We start from the raw sequence: 15,910 nt of genomic DNA on the forward strand, positions 1-15,910 counted from the left end.
ATGGTTATCAAGGGAAGAATAGTGCTGTTTGAGATTAGGGAGTCTGGCAGGATTAGACATGTAAACCTTTGTATATACTTTAAACATACTGAATTTTATTGGGAGGACAATGGGAAGATTTTTGGGTGATCGTGAAAATGGGAGTGAGGTGAACTGATTTGCATTTTTAAAATGACCTTGGTTCCTTTGAGGAGACTGGATTGTAGGAGTCAGTCAAAGAGGACAGGTAAGAGGTTATCACAGGGGCTGCAGAGATGACTCAGCAGGTAAGAGCACTGACTGCTCTTCCAGACGTCCTGAGTTCAATTCCCAGCAACCACATGGTATCACAAGGATCTGTAATGGAGCCTGATTCTCTTTTCTGGTGTGCATGAAAACAGAGCACTCATACATAAAATAAATCTTTGGCTGGGCGGTGGTGGCGCACGCCTTTAATCCCAGCACTTGGGAGGCAGAGGCAGGCGGATTTCTGAGTTTGAGGCCGGCCTGGTCTACACAGTGAGTTCCAGGACAGCCAGGGCTGCACAGAGAAACCGTCTCGAAAAAACCAAAATAAGTAAATAAAAATAAATAAATAAATAAATAAATAAATAAATCTTAAAAAAAAAAAGAGGCTATCGAATACTCCAGATGAAAGATGTTAGAATTTGGTAGTTGAGGCATGGCGTGTTCAAACTGCTGTAACAAAATACCTTTGATTGAGTAGTTTGCAAAGAACAAGAATTATTTCTCACAGGTATAGAGACTGACAAGTCCAAAATCAAGGTGCTAGCCTTTTGCTTCAGTGACAGCATCTTGATGCTACATGCTCTCATATTAGTTACTTTTCCGTGCTGTGACAAAACACCATGGCCACTGCAGCTTATAAAAGAAAGTGTTTAATTGGGTTTACAGTTTCAAAGAGTCCAAGTTGGTGAAACAAAGACACGAGTGAAGGAACAGCTGAGAGTTCACATCTGGATCTGCAGGATTGAGTAGTGAGAATGATGGAGCCTTGGAACATCAAAGCCTGGCCCCAGTGACATACCTCCTTCTAATACTTCCCAAGCAGTTCTACAAACTCAGGACCAAGTATTCTAACAAATGACCCTATGTTTAAACCACCACAGCTGCTTTGGTAGAAAGGGCAACCAGGACCCTATCCTGTTCATGAGAATCATTAGCTGTTATATTTCCAACCTGTAGCTAAACATAATTTAAGATTTTGAGTTGATATATATGAATGCATAAAATTTTAGAATATCTCACAAAGGAAGTGATAACTGACCTACATCTTACAGGGGAGAAAGGAGTGAGCCAAATAGCAAAGGGAGAGAATTTGAAGAATCACTCTGGTGTGTGAGAAGGACATGTTAGAATGGAGTCTGACTCCACTTGGCTGAAGTAGAAGCCATTTGCCAGAGGTGAGAAAATAGAACTAGAATATAAAGTACCATCTATGTCATAAGTTTCTCAACTCTCTCAAGTTGAGACTTGAAAGATTATTTTTTTTTTTCATTTTAAAAATTAGATGTACGTATCTTGTGCATGTAGTAGGTGGTAGGCAGAGGTCATGATCTTGTTGATAAGATCCTCCTGATATGTGCATATCCTGTGATAAATTGTTACTGAATTAATTTGGTAGCATTTAGCTTTGGCATACTTCACCAGACTAAAATGCATTTTGTTTTTACTTCTGTGGTAACTAAGGAAACTGGTAGTTTGATGAGCAACGTTTTTGGTTTTTTTTTTTTGAGACAGGGTTTCTCTGTGTAGCCCTGGCTGTCCTGGAACTCACTCTGTAGACCAGGCTGGCCTCGAACTCAGAAATCCGCCTGCCTCTGCCTCCCAAGTGCTGGGATTAAAGGCGTGCACCACCACTGCCCGGCTCCCTAAGACATCAGCTATCTTTTTCTCAATAAAAAGACAAACAGTGGTAGGCTCCAATTTGGCACAGATATTCATTACTATATCAATAAATAAGGAACGTTTCCACGTACCTCAGTTTCTCCATCTATAAAGTGAGGGCCGATTTAGATGCTATTCAAGATCTTTTATGCTAAAATAGTGTAATTCACACCAGATCATCTCATTCTAAATTTCTGGAATCAGCTACAATACTTTGCTCATCAAGTCGGGCAGTGGTGGCGCACGCCTTTAATCCCAGCACTTGGGAGGCAGAGGCAGGCGGATTTCTGAGTTCGAGGCCAGCCTGGTCTACAGAGTGAGTTCCAGGACAGCCAGGGCTACACAGAGAAACCCTGTCTCAAAAAACCAAAAAAAAAAAGGAAAGTTTTTAGGGAAAGTGGGCTGTCTATATGGAACAATAAAATTGTCTCCTCTCTTTTTCCTCTTAGCCTGTGCTATCTTTGCTCATAATACTTAAATAAGAAATAATTTCATGGGGCTAGAGAGATGGCTCAGGGGTTAAGAGCTATGGTTGCTTTTCCAGAGGATCTGGGTTTTAGTCCTAGCACTCACATGGCTACTCGCAATCATCTGTAACTCCAGCCCTAGGGGATCTCCGGGGCACTAGGCACACATGTGATTCGTAGATTTACATGACAGGCAGAATATCCATACATATAAATAAATAATTTTGTCTTTATTTGTCTTCTGCATTAAAAGGTAAATTCTGTAAGGGTAAATGATTCATGTTTGTTTGTAATTGAGTGAGTGAATGACAGAAAAATACTTACTGCTGTCAGAATTCTGGGCATCTTTTTTTTGCCTTTGACATTTGTAGATTATTGACATGTCAAGGATTCACCACTACCACCACCACCTTTCTTTTTAAACAACTCTCACTATGTAGCCCAGGCTAACTGTGCCTTGAATTTATAATTCTTCATGCTCCAGCCTCTAAATTGCTGGAATTAAAAGTATGAACAGGGCTGGAGATGGTTTAGTGGTTAAGAGCACTGGCTGCTCTGCCAAAGGTTCTGAGTTCAATTCCTAGCAAGTGCTTGGTGGTTCACAACCATCTGTTGTGATCTGGTGAAGGGGGAATCTGGTGCCCCCTTCTGGCACACAGGTTTACATGCAGATAGAGCACTACTAATACATAAAATAAATAAATCTTAAGAAGAAAAGTGTGTACAGCCGTACCTGGCTTCCATGTCAGGATTTTTTTTTGTTGTTTTTTAAACACGAATACTCACTGTTGCCCAATGTAACTTTGGGGGAAGCATTTAGGCAATGTGAAACTTAGTGTGAATCTAAAACTTACTCTTGAGTATTCAGATAGCTCAGTACAGAAAAGAATCTTAGAAGCAACAGCATAGCAACATTGGAGGTGAGGGAAAACAATCTATCGCTGTGAGGAGAAAGCAGGCCCAGGCTCATTTACTCCGTGGTTATAGAAAGCATAGCACCTAGGAATTCACAGAAATGTTTTTATTTTTTTAGGAATTCAAAGCAAGTGGTGTCTATAAGATGGCTTGGATTATACATCCATGTGCCATGCCATTGCGGTATGTGTGTGTGTGTGTGTTCAGCTCCAGGAGTCTACCTGTTGTGTTCTGTCATGTCATGTTCAGTTCATATATCTCATCTGTGCTAGCTAGTTTTATGTCTGCTTGATACAAGCTAGAGTAATTTTGAATGAATCAAGAAAATTCCCCCACAAGATTGACCTGTGGGTAAGTCTGTGATACATTTTCTTGATTAATAATTATTGTGGGAGGGCCCACTCAGTGTGGGTGGTACTACCTCTTCCCTTCATGATGGACTACAAGCTCTAGGATAATATACCTCTCCATGTTGCTTTTGATCATGGTGTTTTATAATGGCAATAAAAACCCTAACTAAGACACCAACCTTTCTTTGTGTTGGGGGTTACAGATACAGGCTGCCATACTCAGGTCTTCAAACTCGCATAGCAAGCACTTTACTAAGCCTTTTTTTTTTTTTGGTTTTTCGAGACAGGGTTTCTCTGTGTGTAGCCCTGGCTGTCCTGGAACTCACTCTGTTGACCAGGCTGGTCTCGAACTCAGAAATCCTCCTGCCTTTGCCTCCCAAGTGCTGGGATTAAAGGCGTGCGCCACCACTGCCCGGCCTTACTGAGCCTTTATCAGGTATATTTTTAAATTAAATTTTATGGAGGAATGAAGTTGGACCTCTGCCGCACAGCATACACAAAAATTAACTGAAGTGTCAGTGAGCTGGCTTGATGGGTAAAGGCACGTCCTGCCGAGTCTGATGGCATTAGTTTGATTCTCAGAACCTGATGGAAAGAGAGAACCAACTTTCATAAATTGTTCTCTGACGTCTGTACTCACGCCATGACATTTGCACTCTCCAAAATTAATAAATGTGTTTGTGTGTGTGTGTGTGTGTGTGTGTGTGTGTGTGTGTGTGTGTGTGTGTGTAGGTGGTGACTGAAGCCAGAGAACATCCCTGGACCCTACATACTGGAGGGAGTGAACCAACCTGGCAGGTTGTCTTCTGACTTCCACTCCTGCCCTGTGTCATGTGCTCCATTCTCAGTAGAAAGGTAAACATTTTGAAAAAAATTACAAATGTTGGGAAGAATGTGGAGAAATCAGAGCCTCCATGCAGTGTGCACAGACTGTAATATGCAGCTGCTATGAAAAACAGTTTGGCAGTTCTCAAAAGTAGAGTCATGTGGCCCAGCAGTTATGGTCCTAGCTATGTTTTCTTTTTTTTTTTTTTGTTTTGTTTTTTTTTTTTTAAATGAGTATTTTTTTTTAATTTCTTTTTTTTTTTTGAACATGAAATGCTTTTTTATAGCATGTTTTACAAGGGGAGGGGGTAAGAGGGTCCAGGTGGTGGAAAAGTACAAAATCTTCTTGGCCTGTGCCTTGAAACATGTCATGGTCTATATGGTACACGCCTTGAATTATGATCTACCTGCAGTTCTTCAGAAGATATGGTACACTGCTTGAGTTATGGTCTCCCTGCTATTCTTAAGAAGACATGGTACTCTGCTTTGAGTCTATCTGCAGTTGCTAAGCAGGATCTTGCAGCTGCCAAGCTTCAGAGGACATTGTGCAGGTGGGGAAAGGTAGGGGGTAAGGGTAAGGGCGAGGGTCCTGGCTTCTGGCATCTCCCCCTTCTCTGTTTAGTTAGAGAAGGCTTCTTATGTTCAATCCCAACTATGTGAGTTTTGAATTTGGATGTCTAATTATGGGGGGTCTTAGACAAGTTCACAACCCCAAAACACTGATGTGAGACAAGTCACATTGATGGTCGAAGGCTTTAGGCTGTCGACGATGGGCAACGTCAAGGGACTCTGATGTGGGTGAAAGGAGGGTGAGAGCCCTGTCTTAGGCCATGTAGGCTGCACCCACTCCCAGCACCACGCACTCCTTTTCGGCTGCATTGGGTAGGCCCCTGGGAAGTGGACCTACAAGCTATGTTTTCAAGAGAAATGAAAACATACTTTTACATGACATTAGGGACAAATGTTCATATAGCAACAGTCTTTATAATAGCTCAGAAGTCAGTGACCCCAGTGTTTGCCAGCTAGTGAATGGAGAAATATGATATATCCATACATTGGAATGTTGTTGGCAGTCAAAAGGAGGGAACTACCATACATGCTACAGAATGAATGAACCTTGAAAACAGTTATGTTACATGAAAGGCTATCTTATTGCAGTATTATATGAACTGCCTATTTAAGCAAATCTTCATAGAGGTAGAAAGTAAGTAAGTGGTTGCCAGAGGCATGAAGAATGAAAAATGACTACAGTTATGTGGTTATTTTTGGGTGACTGTGACACAATTCTGTGAATACACTAAAACCATGACTACTGTACTTTAAAAATGGGCTATTTTCTCACTGTGTGGATTAGATCTTAGTAAATTTTTTTTTTAAGAAAAGAGTCCTATAGAGATGTCTATACCTATAAATGCAAATTGTGAATGTGAGTACTACATATGGTAGCGATACTTCTCAAACTTTAGTGTGCATATAAATTATTTCAGTGTCTTATTAGATTGCAGATTCTGATAAAGGACGTTTTATGTGGACTCTGAAATTCCTGTTTTATAATATTTTCAGGGTGCTGGTATTATAGTATTTAGATACACATAGTAAAAGTGTGGAAGATGTTCTAAAGAGCTTTTCCAATAACTCAGGAGGATTAGTTCAGTGCTTTGTAGAGAGAATTTGATTTGGTGGAAGAGAGGGGGGCTTAAGGGACAAAGCTTATGTAAAGACAGAGATCCAAGAGTGAGTGATATTTGTGAAGGACGACAGTTCATCTGGTGGTGAGTAGAGGGGTGGGTACTTAAATGCACCTGAGGAAACAAACTCCTCAGGTTTGATTATTTTCTGTCTTTGCAAATTTTTCTCTTGCCCCATCTAGCATTTTTCGTTTAACCTCTTTTAATCTCTTTTAAATTCTTTTAAATTTTCGTTTAACTTCTACCTAATCTCGACTTAGGTAGGTTGGCAATGACTCGGAGCCTTGTGAGATCCTAGAATGTTTTAGGTGTTGTTTATGGGACCATCAGTTATTACCCTTACCCTGAGAGGCTGCCTAATTATCTACCTGAGTTTCAGACAAGGTACCTTCAGATTGGGTTTGTGCTTGGCTCCAGGTGAATAAACTCCCTTAATGAGGCACCAAATAAAGATGCCTTTCCAGATGGTACAGGTTAATTATAGCTATAGCTTACAGCTTTCGTTGTTTTTCCACTTGAACCAGAAGAGTGGTTTGAATGTAATTGAAGTAACCTTTTGGTTCTGGACTCAAATATTAAAGCCAGATCATATGTTACTCTTAACAGTTATACTACTTTGTAAACTGCTAATGATCGTTTAAGCCCCAAATTTAGTCTCAGCCTTAGGGCTTGCTTGCTCTTCTGGTCTTTTCCCTGGGGCTCTGGAAAACAACATTCCTTGCCTCTGCAACTTTGAATGTGCCAGCCTTTTCTGGTAGTTTATACAGTATGCCCATTCTTCTGGATGAAACAAAATTCACCGCCAGGATACTTTCCTTACGAGCCATATGATGCGTCAAAGGTCTTTTTCTATTTTCAGATGATGGAAGTAAGACATACATAATAGTATGCATGGTTCACTTTCAGAGATACAGCTATGCCTGGTCCAGTGCTCTGTGTATTCATGGATTGCCCTCAATGGGTTTTCTTACTTTCTTGAGTATGTATCTGTTTTATTTCCTCACATAAAGTTTTTTCCCTATTTATTTATTTATTTATTTATTTATTCACTTTTCATCATGATCACAACCCCCTCCCTTGTCTCCTCCCAGTCCCTCCCCCCATTACCTTCTCCCCTTTTTCTCAGAGAAGGGGAAGCCCCCCCCACCCCAATACCACTTCACTCTGGGATGTCAAGTCTCAGCAGGACTAAGCACATCCTCTCCTACTTAGGCCTGACAAGGCAGTCCAGCTAGGGGAAGGGGATCCAAAGGCAGGGAACAGAGTCAGAGACAGCTCCCCTCCCCTACGCCTTCTCTAATTGTTCTGGGACCCACATGAAGACCAAGCTTTACATCTGCTACAAATATGTACAAAGCCTAAGTCCAGTTCCTACATGCTCTTTGGTTGGTGGTTCAGTCTCTGTCAGCCCCCATGGGCCCCGGCGAGTTGGCTCTGTAGGTCTTTTTGTGTTGTCCTTGTCCCCTCTGGCTCCCTCAGTCCTATGCCCCACTCTTCCACAAGACTCCCAAGCTCTGCCTGATGTTTTGCTCTGCTTCTGTTTCCATCAGCTGCTGAGTGGAGCCTCTCAGAGGACACTTGCTCGGCTCCTGTCTGCGAGCATAGCAGAGTATCATTAATAGTGTCAGGGGTTGGCTTTCTCCTATAGGATAGGTCTCAAGTTAGGCCAGTCATTGGTTAGCCATTCCCTCAATCTGCTATATCTTTGTAGGCAAGACATCTTGTAGGCAGGACAAATTTTGGGTTGAAGTTTTTGTGGGTGAGTTGATGTCCCCCTCCCTCTACTGGAAGTCCCATCTGGCTCCAGGAAGTGGCTACTTCCGTCTCCATATCCCCATCTGATAGGAGTCTCAGCTAGGGTTACACCCACAGACTCCTGGGAGTTTCTCCTGTCCCAGAGATGTCCCTCACCAATTTCTGTTCTCTCTCCCAGCCCTCTCCTGCCCCCATCCCCATCCCCATTCCCCACGTTCCTCACACCCTCTCCTACTCAGCTTCCTCCCTCCATTCACCTTTCCTCTGTGAGTGAGATTCATATGAAGTTTTTTAATATGAGTTTCCTAGATGCTTCCTAGATGCTTTCTAGATACTTACTTGGCACTTTCAAGTGTTTGAATACTCTCTTGGTTCAGCATGTCCAGGTGGTATACTGTTTTTGTTTGTCTGTTTGTTTTATTTTTTAGCATATTTACATCACAGGAGGGTTTTTCTCAATCTCTTAAGTACTTATTGACTACTTAGTTCTCTTAAAGGACACGGAAGCAGTATAAAGTGCACACTGGCTCTGAGGCGTTTGCCTGGGATATGGGAGAGGTGTACTAGGGTAGTTCAGAACTGGGATGAGGCATTCAAAGTGCTAACTCACAAACATAAGCACAGGTTATATAAGTCCAGGATCAGTACCTCAGACTGAGTGCTTTCTTAAATTTAGAGCCATGGACTCCTTGCTTGCACTGGCCTGGTCTTGGCCTTAAGCAGTTAGATAATTTGGAAAGCATTTCTAAGATAGCATGATACTGTAAATGAATGTTCTAGAACAGTATTTCTCAAATTTCACATAACAATCACCTGGAGGTCTTGTTAAGCGATTCTGGGGGCTGGAGAGATGGCTCAGCAGTAAAGAGCACTGGCTGCTCTTCCAGAGCCCAGGTTAAGTTCCTGGCACCCATATAGCAGCTCAAAACTCTCTGCAGTCCAGTTCCAGGTAATTTGACACCCTCACACAGACATACATGCAGGCAAAATACCAATGCACATAAAATAAAAATTCAAAAAAAGATTGTGATTTAGTGGGTCTGGGATGATGCCTAAGTTGTGATTTTCTTTCCCTCCCTCGATGGGGATTGAACCTAGGACCTGTGAATACTGGGCAAGCACTGTAACAAACATTCAGATGGTTTGTATAATTCCTTGATCCATACTTTAAGTAAAAAGAAATAAAATCCATGCTAGAGAAATTCACTAAGGTGAAATTACAGCCAGCTTCTCAAAGGATAACTTGGATTTGGATAGGAAAAGAGAGAAAAGGGCATTGCAAGGAGAAAGAATTGTGTGGAAAGGCCCAGGCACAGCAGTGAGTCTTGCGCATATGGGACTATAAGATGCACTTGGCATGGTGGCGGTATTAGGTGGAAAAGACTTTTCAATAAGTAACTTGGAACTCAGGCATTGGTTGTTTCTTTAGAAATGAGACCCTTACTTGTGTGTTTCTGAACCTTCCAACTGAGCTTAGATTTTTCCATCTGTTTGTTCCCTCTTGCAGTAGTATCTGACCACTATTCCTGGAAGCATGAAAGCCTGAGTCAGGGCACCTGAAAAAATGCTGAGGCAGCATGTGGGGCAGGAGAAGGAAGGAAAGAAGGAAGGGAGGGAGGGAGGGAGGGAGGGAGGAAGGAAGGAAGGAAGGAAGGAAGGAAGGAAGGAAGGAAGGAAGGTAGGTTGGTTGATTTCATTACCCAGATTCTTTCAGCTGGGACATGCAGTGCCAGAAAGTTCCATTTATACAGTATTGAATACTTACAGTACACGCAGGCAATACTTGCTGATTTAGAACACTTGACTTAGGAGTATAACAAAGTTCTGTGTTTTACCTCAAATATCTTATTTATTTTTAAAAGATTTATTTTATGTATGAATACTCTGTATTTGCATGTATACCTGCATGCCAGAAGAGGACATCAGATCCCAGTATAGATGGTCACCATGTGGTTGTTGGAGAATTGAACTCAGGTCCTCTGGAAGAGCAGATAGTGCTCTTAACTGCTGAGCCATCTCACCAGCCCCTCAAATATTTTATTTAAAATCTCTTTTCCTTCCTTCCTCCCTCGTTCCTTCCCTTCCTTCTTTCCTTTTTTCTCCCTCCTTCCCTCCCCTCTACCTCCTCCCCCTCTCTCTTCCCTTTTCTTCCCTTCCTTCCTCCTCTCCCTTCCTTCCATCTCTCTGACACACCCATGTGGCTATGCATAGATATAAGTGCAGAAGCATGTGGAGGCTAGAGGTTGACTTGGTGTCTTCCTCAGTTGCTCTCTGCCTTATGTACACTGGGACATGGTCTCTCACCTGACCCTAGAGCTCGCACACGCTGCTAGTCTAGCTAGCTGACTTGCTGGAGGGATTTCCTGCCTCAGTCTTTCTGGCATGGGGATTACAGGTGGGCTGCTACAGGCAGATGCAGATGGCATTTTCTGTGGGTACAAAGATCTGAACTGCTATAGTTCATGCTATGTGAGAAGAAGTACTTGATCTACTGATCCATTTAAAGTGCTTTTCTGAAGTTATTGGATTGGTGAGAAGTCAGGCCTTGAACATCTTAAGTATGAAAGGAATATTTTAGTAATGTTTTTGTTAATTCTTTGAGAATTTCATTCAATGTATTTTGATCCTATTCATCTCCTTGCCCCACTTGTCTAACCATCCAGCTTCAAGTTCATTCTTCTCTCTTTAAAAAGTCCATTGAGTCCAGTGTATGTTGACCTGATTCTGTAGGTGAGGCACACTCCTGAGTGTGATCAATATACCAGTATTATACAGCAGTCAAATGCCATAATTCCTCTGCTAGATGTGGAGCTTTATGCCTACCTCTCATCCTCCATGTTGGGAATAAAGGATTTTTTTAAATTAAGGATTTATTTGTTTTATGTATGTGAGTACACTGTCGCTCTCTTCAGACACACCAGAAGAGGGCATCAGATTTACTAAAGATGGTTGTGAACCACCATGTGGTTGCTGGGAATTGAACTCAGCACATCTGGAAGAGCAGTCAGCGCTCTTAACCACTGAGCCATCTCTCCAGCCCCAGGAATATTTTTTGATTTATTCATTTGAGTATCCCTGTGCTCTGCCCTGCGGGTTTCTCTGTGTAGCCCTGGCTGTCTTGGAACTCATTCTGTAGACATCTATCAGAAATGTGCTCACTTATGCCTCCTTACTGCTGGGATTAGAGGCATGTTTCTAAGCCCCTGTCTCATTTGTCATCAGGGAACATTTCCTGCCCAATTTGCTGTAAAACTATGTTGTTTAACCTAAGTACTGGAATTTTGGCATGGTACTATATGGCTCCAAAGAAGTGGAAGATGCACTTTAGTGCCAAGGATGTAACAGAGGTTTTTGACAGTGGCAATTTTTGTTCCCTAAATTTCACAGTGTATGTAGATGTTCTTTTTGAGTGCTACTAATCATATGTAGGGCATGTTCTTCCTAGAAAATAAACAGCACCCCCAAATATCAGTAGTGCCAAGTTTGAGAAGCCCTAGGTAGAACCAGAGCTTTGAGTTTAGAAGGCCATGCACTTCTAAAGTCAGTGGCCAAGCAGGAGCCAAAGGTCATCTTGGACTCATCTAATGTTCAGCTTGCTCCTGTGTGACCATTCATGTGGCAGTGTATGACAGTATTTTATCTGGCTCCATGTTTTACTAACTCTGACTCAGAGGTTGTCCTCATCCTACTTAACTCTGTGTGCACTATCCAGGTCTGCCCTCCTTCCTGCCTGTAATGTCCTCTGCCGAGGACATCGCTCTCATTTCTGGACAATACTTCACAGTCATGCCAAGAAACCTTCCTTGCTTTATATCAACCCAGGTTGAGTTAAAACCCGTTTGCTCATTCTTCCATAGCTTACCCTTACCGTATAATAATAATGTCCATCATCCTGTGAACATCCTGGGAGTTAAGAGTCCCACTTTTTGATTGCATGGCTCAGCCATACAACAGTCATTTAGTCATAAAACCTGAACCAAACTAGCAGCTAAAGAAGGGAGACACTGGTGTGAAGTAGTGGTGGGAAAGGCTTCCTAGAGTTATAGATATAAAGCCTCCTCTTTTGAGTCCTTGAAAATATTTGAGTGTTTTGAGCCCCTTATTTGGGGTGGGGACAGTTATTAAGTCAATGACAGATTTTTCTGGTGGTGTCTTTGTACAGGTTGATATGTCAGACCTCTCCCCAGAGGAGCAATGGAGGTAAGTGTATAGTGTGGGTCACATTGCATACCTACTCTCTTCTCTGTGGATGGGATCCATTGTCTTACAACCAGTTGGACAGTTCTTTGGGAATCTTTCTGAGCAGCTCACTCAGTACTAGAGTAAGTACGTACTTGCACTAAGCATCCCACTGTGGTGAAACCAGTTTTGCCATTTACTAGTCATGTGATGTGGGGTAATTTATTTAACTTCCCACTGCCTCATTTTTTCCTATAACAAGGATTGGAGCCAGGACTTAAACATGGTAAACAAGTAGTCTACCATTCAGCTGTCATCTCAGTCCTCTTTTGATTTTTTTATTTTGAAACAGAATCTGATCAAGTTGCCCAAGCTCACCTTGAACTTACTGTATAGTCTAGACAGGCCTAGGATTTGCCATCCTTATGCCCTAGCCTCAGAAGTAGCTGGAATATAAGCCAGTAACACCAGGCCTGAGAGTTCACACCATTTGTAAACTGATCATTGTAACAGTATCCATACCTTGAAGGTGCAGAGACTTAGAGGTATGAGGGTTAGTATCTGTGCCTTGCAGTGGTAAACTTCCAGTGTTACTTGCTTTGAAGATGATGATGATCATCGTCATCTGATACAGGATGTATAGTTCCGGCTTGGAAAAAGTGTGATATATCTTCTGATTTCAGCTCTGTTGCTATCTTGCTTTATAATCAGAAGGCATTAGCAAATATCTTATTTTAATGATTTCTCTCAGTAAAGAGTTTTCAGGGTGCTTGCTTCACAGACTTCAAAAAGAGGTTAACAATTAAGAGCTAAAATCAGTCAGGTACAACTTAGTAGGAAAAACCCTTAATTGAGATTAAGATGATCAATTATGGAAGTATAGACTGGCAGGAATACCAATTCAAATGATAAATCTAGAGTGATTTTAGATGACATGTCATACTGTCATGTATGCCTCTTTGCTGAGGAAGGTGACAATGTGACTGTCTTCTGCTATATTGAAGACACAAATGTTTTAAGCACTATTTATTCTGAAGGTTTTTAATTGGATCATATGTAGAAGAATGCAGCCAAAATTAATGATTTTCACATCATTTTTTTAAAAAAGTTGATTTATTTATTTCATGTATATGAGTACACTGTAGCTGTCTTCAGACACCAGAAGGAGGGCATCAGATCCCATTACAGATGGTTTTAAGCTACCATGTGGTTGCTGGGAATTGAACTCCGGACCTCTATGCTCTTAACCACTGAACAATCTCTCCAGCCCTGTTCATACCATTTTAGGACCAGATGGGAATGGTCGTGCACACCTTTAATCCCAGGAATCTGGAGGCAGAGGTCTCCATGGGTTTGAGGCTAGCCTGGCCTAAAAAGAAAGGAAGGAAAGGAAAAAGGAAGGAGAGCAAGAATGAGAGCAAAAGAAAAAGGAAGAGAGAAAGGAAGGAAAGAAGGAAGGAAGGAAAGAAAGAGAAAGAAAACAAATGAAAGAAAGAAAGGAAGGAAGGAAGACAAAGAAAGAAAGAAAGAGAGAAAGAAAGAAAGGTAGGACTGTTGAGTTGAAAGGGCACAGGAGAATGGTTATAGAAACAGGAAAGGGTTTTTTGTTTGCTTTAATATAATCATAAATATTTGAAGGTTTGGCATTGGGAATAAAATAAGGCTGTCTTTTGTTTTCATAGCATTTAGGATTAGCTGCAATGTATTAAAGCTATAGGTAGGTACATTTTTGTTTCATTGTAAAATATATGTGTTTAGATAAGGTCTCACTTTTATGTTTTAGACATATATATGTTTAGACTCATAGAGATGCATCTGCCTCTCCCTCCAGAGTGTTGGGATTAAAGATATGTACTAGGCCCAGCTCAGCTATCTTTCTTATACATCCCAGACCAGAAAATCTGAGCTTTAGATTAATAAGATGCGTCCAGATATACTGTCTTGTTGCCTGATTATTGAACTTCTGTGAGCCCTTGAGGAGGCTGTTTACTTGATACTGATGATGGGGACACAGTTGTATTAATACAGACTTGAAGCAGTTCAGCGTTTTTAGCCTTTAGTTAGTCCTAAGCCCTCTAGCCCTGGCAAAAAGGTATGATGAATAAAACAAGACTCTAGAATCAGCAAATTTACAATGTCACCCCTTTAGTGGTGTGATAAGTAGTAAGAGTCTGAGGCTTTATAGCTATAACCTCTGCTCTCTCCTAGTGACAGGCTCAATTAGGATTGAAATGGCACGGACACAAGCTTCTCTTGGCATTTTCTTCCTGAGTCAAGAAAGGTTTCTTATGTTTCTGCCACAAGGTGCAAGCAAGCACATCACTCATCTCTAATCCTAGCAGCTGTGTTATAGCTAAGGCCTAGAGGGTGCTATTCTAGTCCATGCCCATTGTCTCAGCCGTGGGTCTTAACTCCCACTTTCCATGGTACCCTTCAGTTGAAAACCCAGGACAGGTGGTACACGTCTTTAATTCCAGTATTCAGGAGGGCAGAGGCAGGCCTGAGTTTGAGGCCAGGTTAGTCTGCAGAGTAACTTCTAGGACACCCAGGGCTTTGTAGAGAGGCCCTGTCTCAAAAATAAACAAACAGATAACAAATGAAAAAACCCAGGGCCATGTTCTGAGCTGTGGGCAACATGACACCTAAGAAACACTGCTCCTTTGCTCCACACTATCCCGTCACTACTCACCCTATCTGTTTGGCTTTCAGGGTCGAACATGCACGAATGCATGCCAAACATCGTGGCCACGAAGCCATGCACGCTGAAATGGTCCTCATCCTCATTGCTACCTTAGTGGTGGCCCAGCTGCTCCTGGTACAGTGGAAACAGAGGCACCCCCGTTCTTACAATGTAAGCCATTTCCCACTTTTTAAAAATATTCTTTGAGACAAAATCTCGTTTTAACTCAGAAAGGCCTCAAACTCATTGTGTAGATGAGGATGACTTTGAACTCCTGATCATCCTGTCTTTTCCTCCCAAGTACTAAGATTACCAGTGTGTACCACTGCACCTGGCACAACTCACTTTTTAGTTATCAAGAGACCTTTGTAAATGTCCCAGGGTCCAGCCTGGCCCACGGCATTCACATATAGGCAGATAGATAGATACAGTAGCAGTAATTTTCCATATGGAATGATGAGTAGCTTGTGGGGTGTACATATGTGTGTCTCTAAGGGGCAAGTGATTTAGTATATGAAAACAAGGATAAGGGCTGGAGAGACGGCTCAGCGGTTAAGAGCACAGACTGCTCTTCCAAAGGTCCTGAGTTCAATTCCCAGAAACCACACGGTGGCTCACAACCATCTGTAATGGGATCTGATGCCCTCTTTTGGTGTGTCTGATGACAGTGACAGTGTACTCATATACATTAAATACATAATATTAAAGAAAGAAAGAAAGAAAGAAAGAAAGGAAGAAAGGAAGAAAGAAAGAGAAATCTAGGATAAAACAGGAGACCACTTTTTGTTTGTTTGATTGCTTTGAGACAGTCTCATCTTTTACTCTGGCTGTCCTGGAACTCATTATGCAGACCAAGCTGACCTTCAATTTACAGAGATTTGCCTTCCCTCTTCTGCTTTCCAAGTACTGGGATTAAAGGCATGTACTACGACTCCCAACCCAATATGACTACTTTTATGGCCAGAAAATGTCGATAACTTCCTTTTAAACATTGTGAGTGTTAGACTTTGGGCGCAGCTTAGAACAGATAACACCAGACCAAACGGTTCCAAGAGGGGTGGTTTATTCAGTTCAGAGGGCAAAGGTGGGGAAAGAAATGGGAGATGTTGGAGGAGAGAGAGAGAGAGAGAGAGAGAGAGAGAGAGAGAGAGAGAGAGAGAGAAA

General features: G+C 41.9%; 1 protein-coding gene across 2 annotated transcripts in view; it reads left to right on the forward strand.

Annotated features, from left to right (window-relative positions):
* Rnf121 (ring finger protein 121) overlaps positions 1 to 15,910 on the forward strand; it is a 60,131-nt gene that overhangs the window by 13,492 nt on the left and 30,729 nt on the right. For both annotated transcript variants that reach the window (XM_028781507.1, XM_028781506.1), the window contains exons 2-3: positions 12,050 to 12,087; positions 14,776 to 14,917. Coding sequence is in view for 1 of the 2 variants with exons in the window: in XM_028781506.1 (XP_028637339.1) it covers positions 12,050 to 12,087; positions 14,776 to 14,917 (180 nt within the window). In the remaining variant the exon portion in view is untranslated. The remainder of the gene's footprint in view (positions 1 to 12,049; positions 12,088 to 14,775; positions 14,918 to 15,910) is intronic.

This window comes from Grammomys surdaster, unplaced genomic scaffold (assembly GCF_004785775.1).
Source record: "Grammomys surdaster isolate TR1022 unplaced genomic scaffold, NIH_TR_1.0 458, whole genome shotgun sequence".
Taxonomy (NCBI): domain Eukaryota; kingdom Metazoa; phylum Chordata; class Mammalia; order Rodentia; family Muridae; genus Grammomys; species Grammomys surdaster.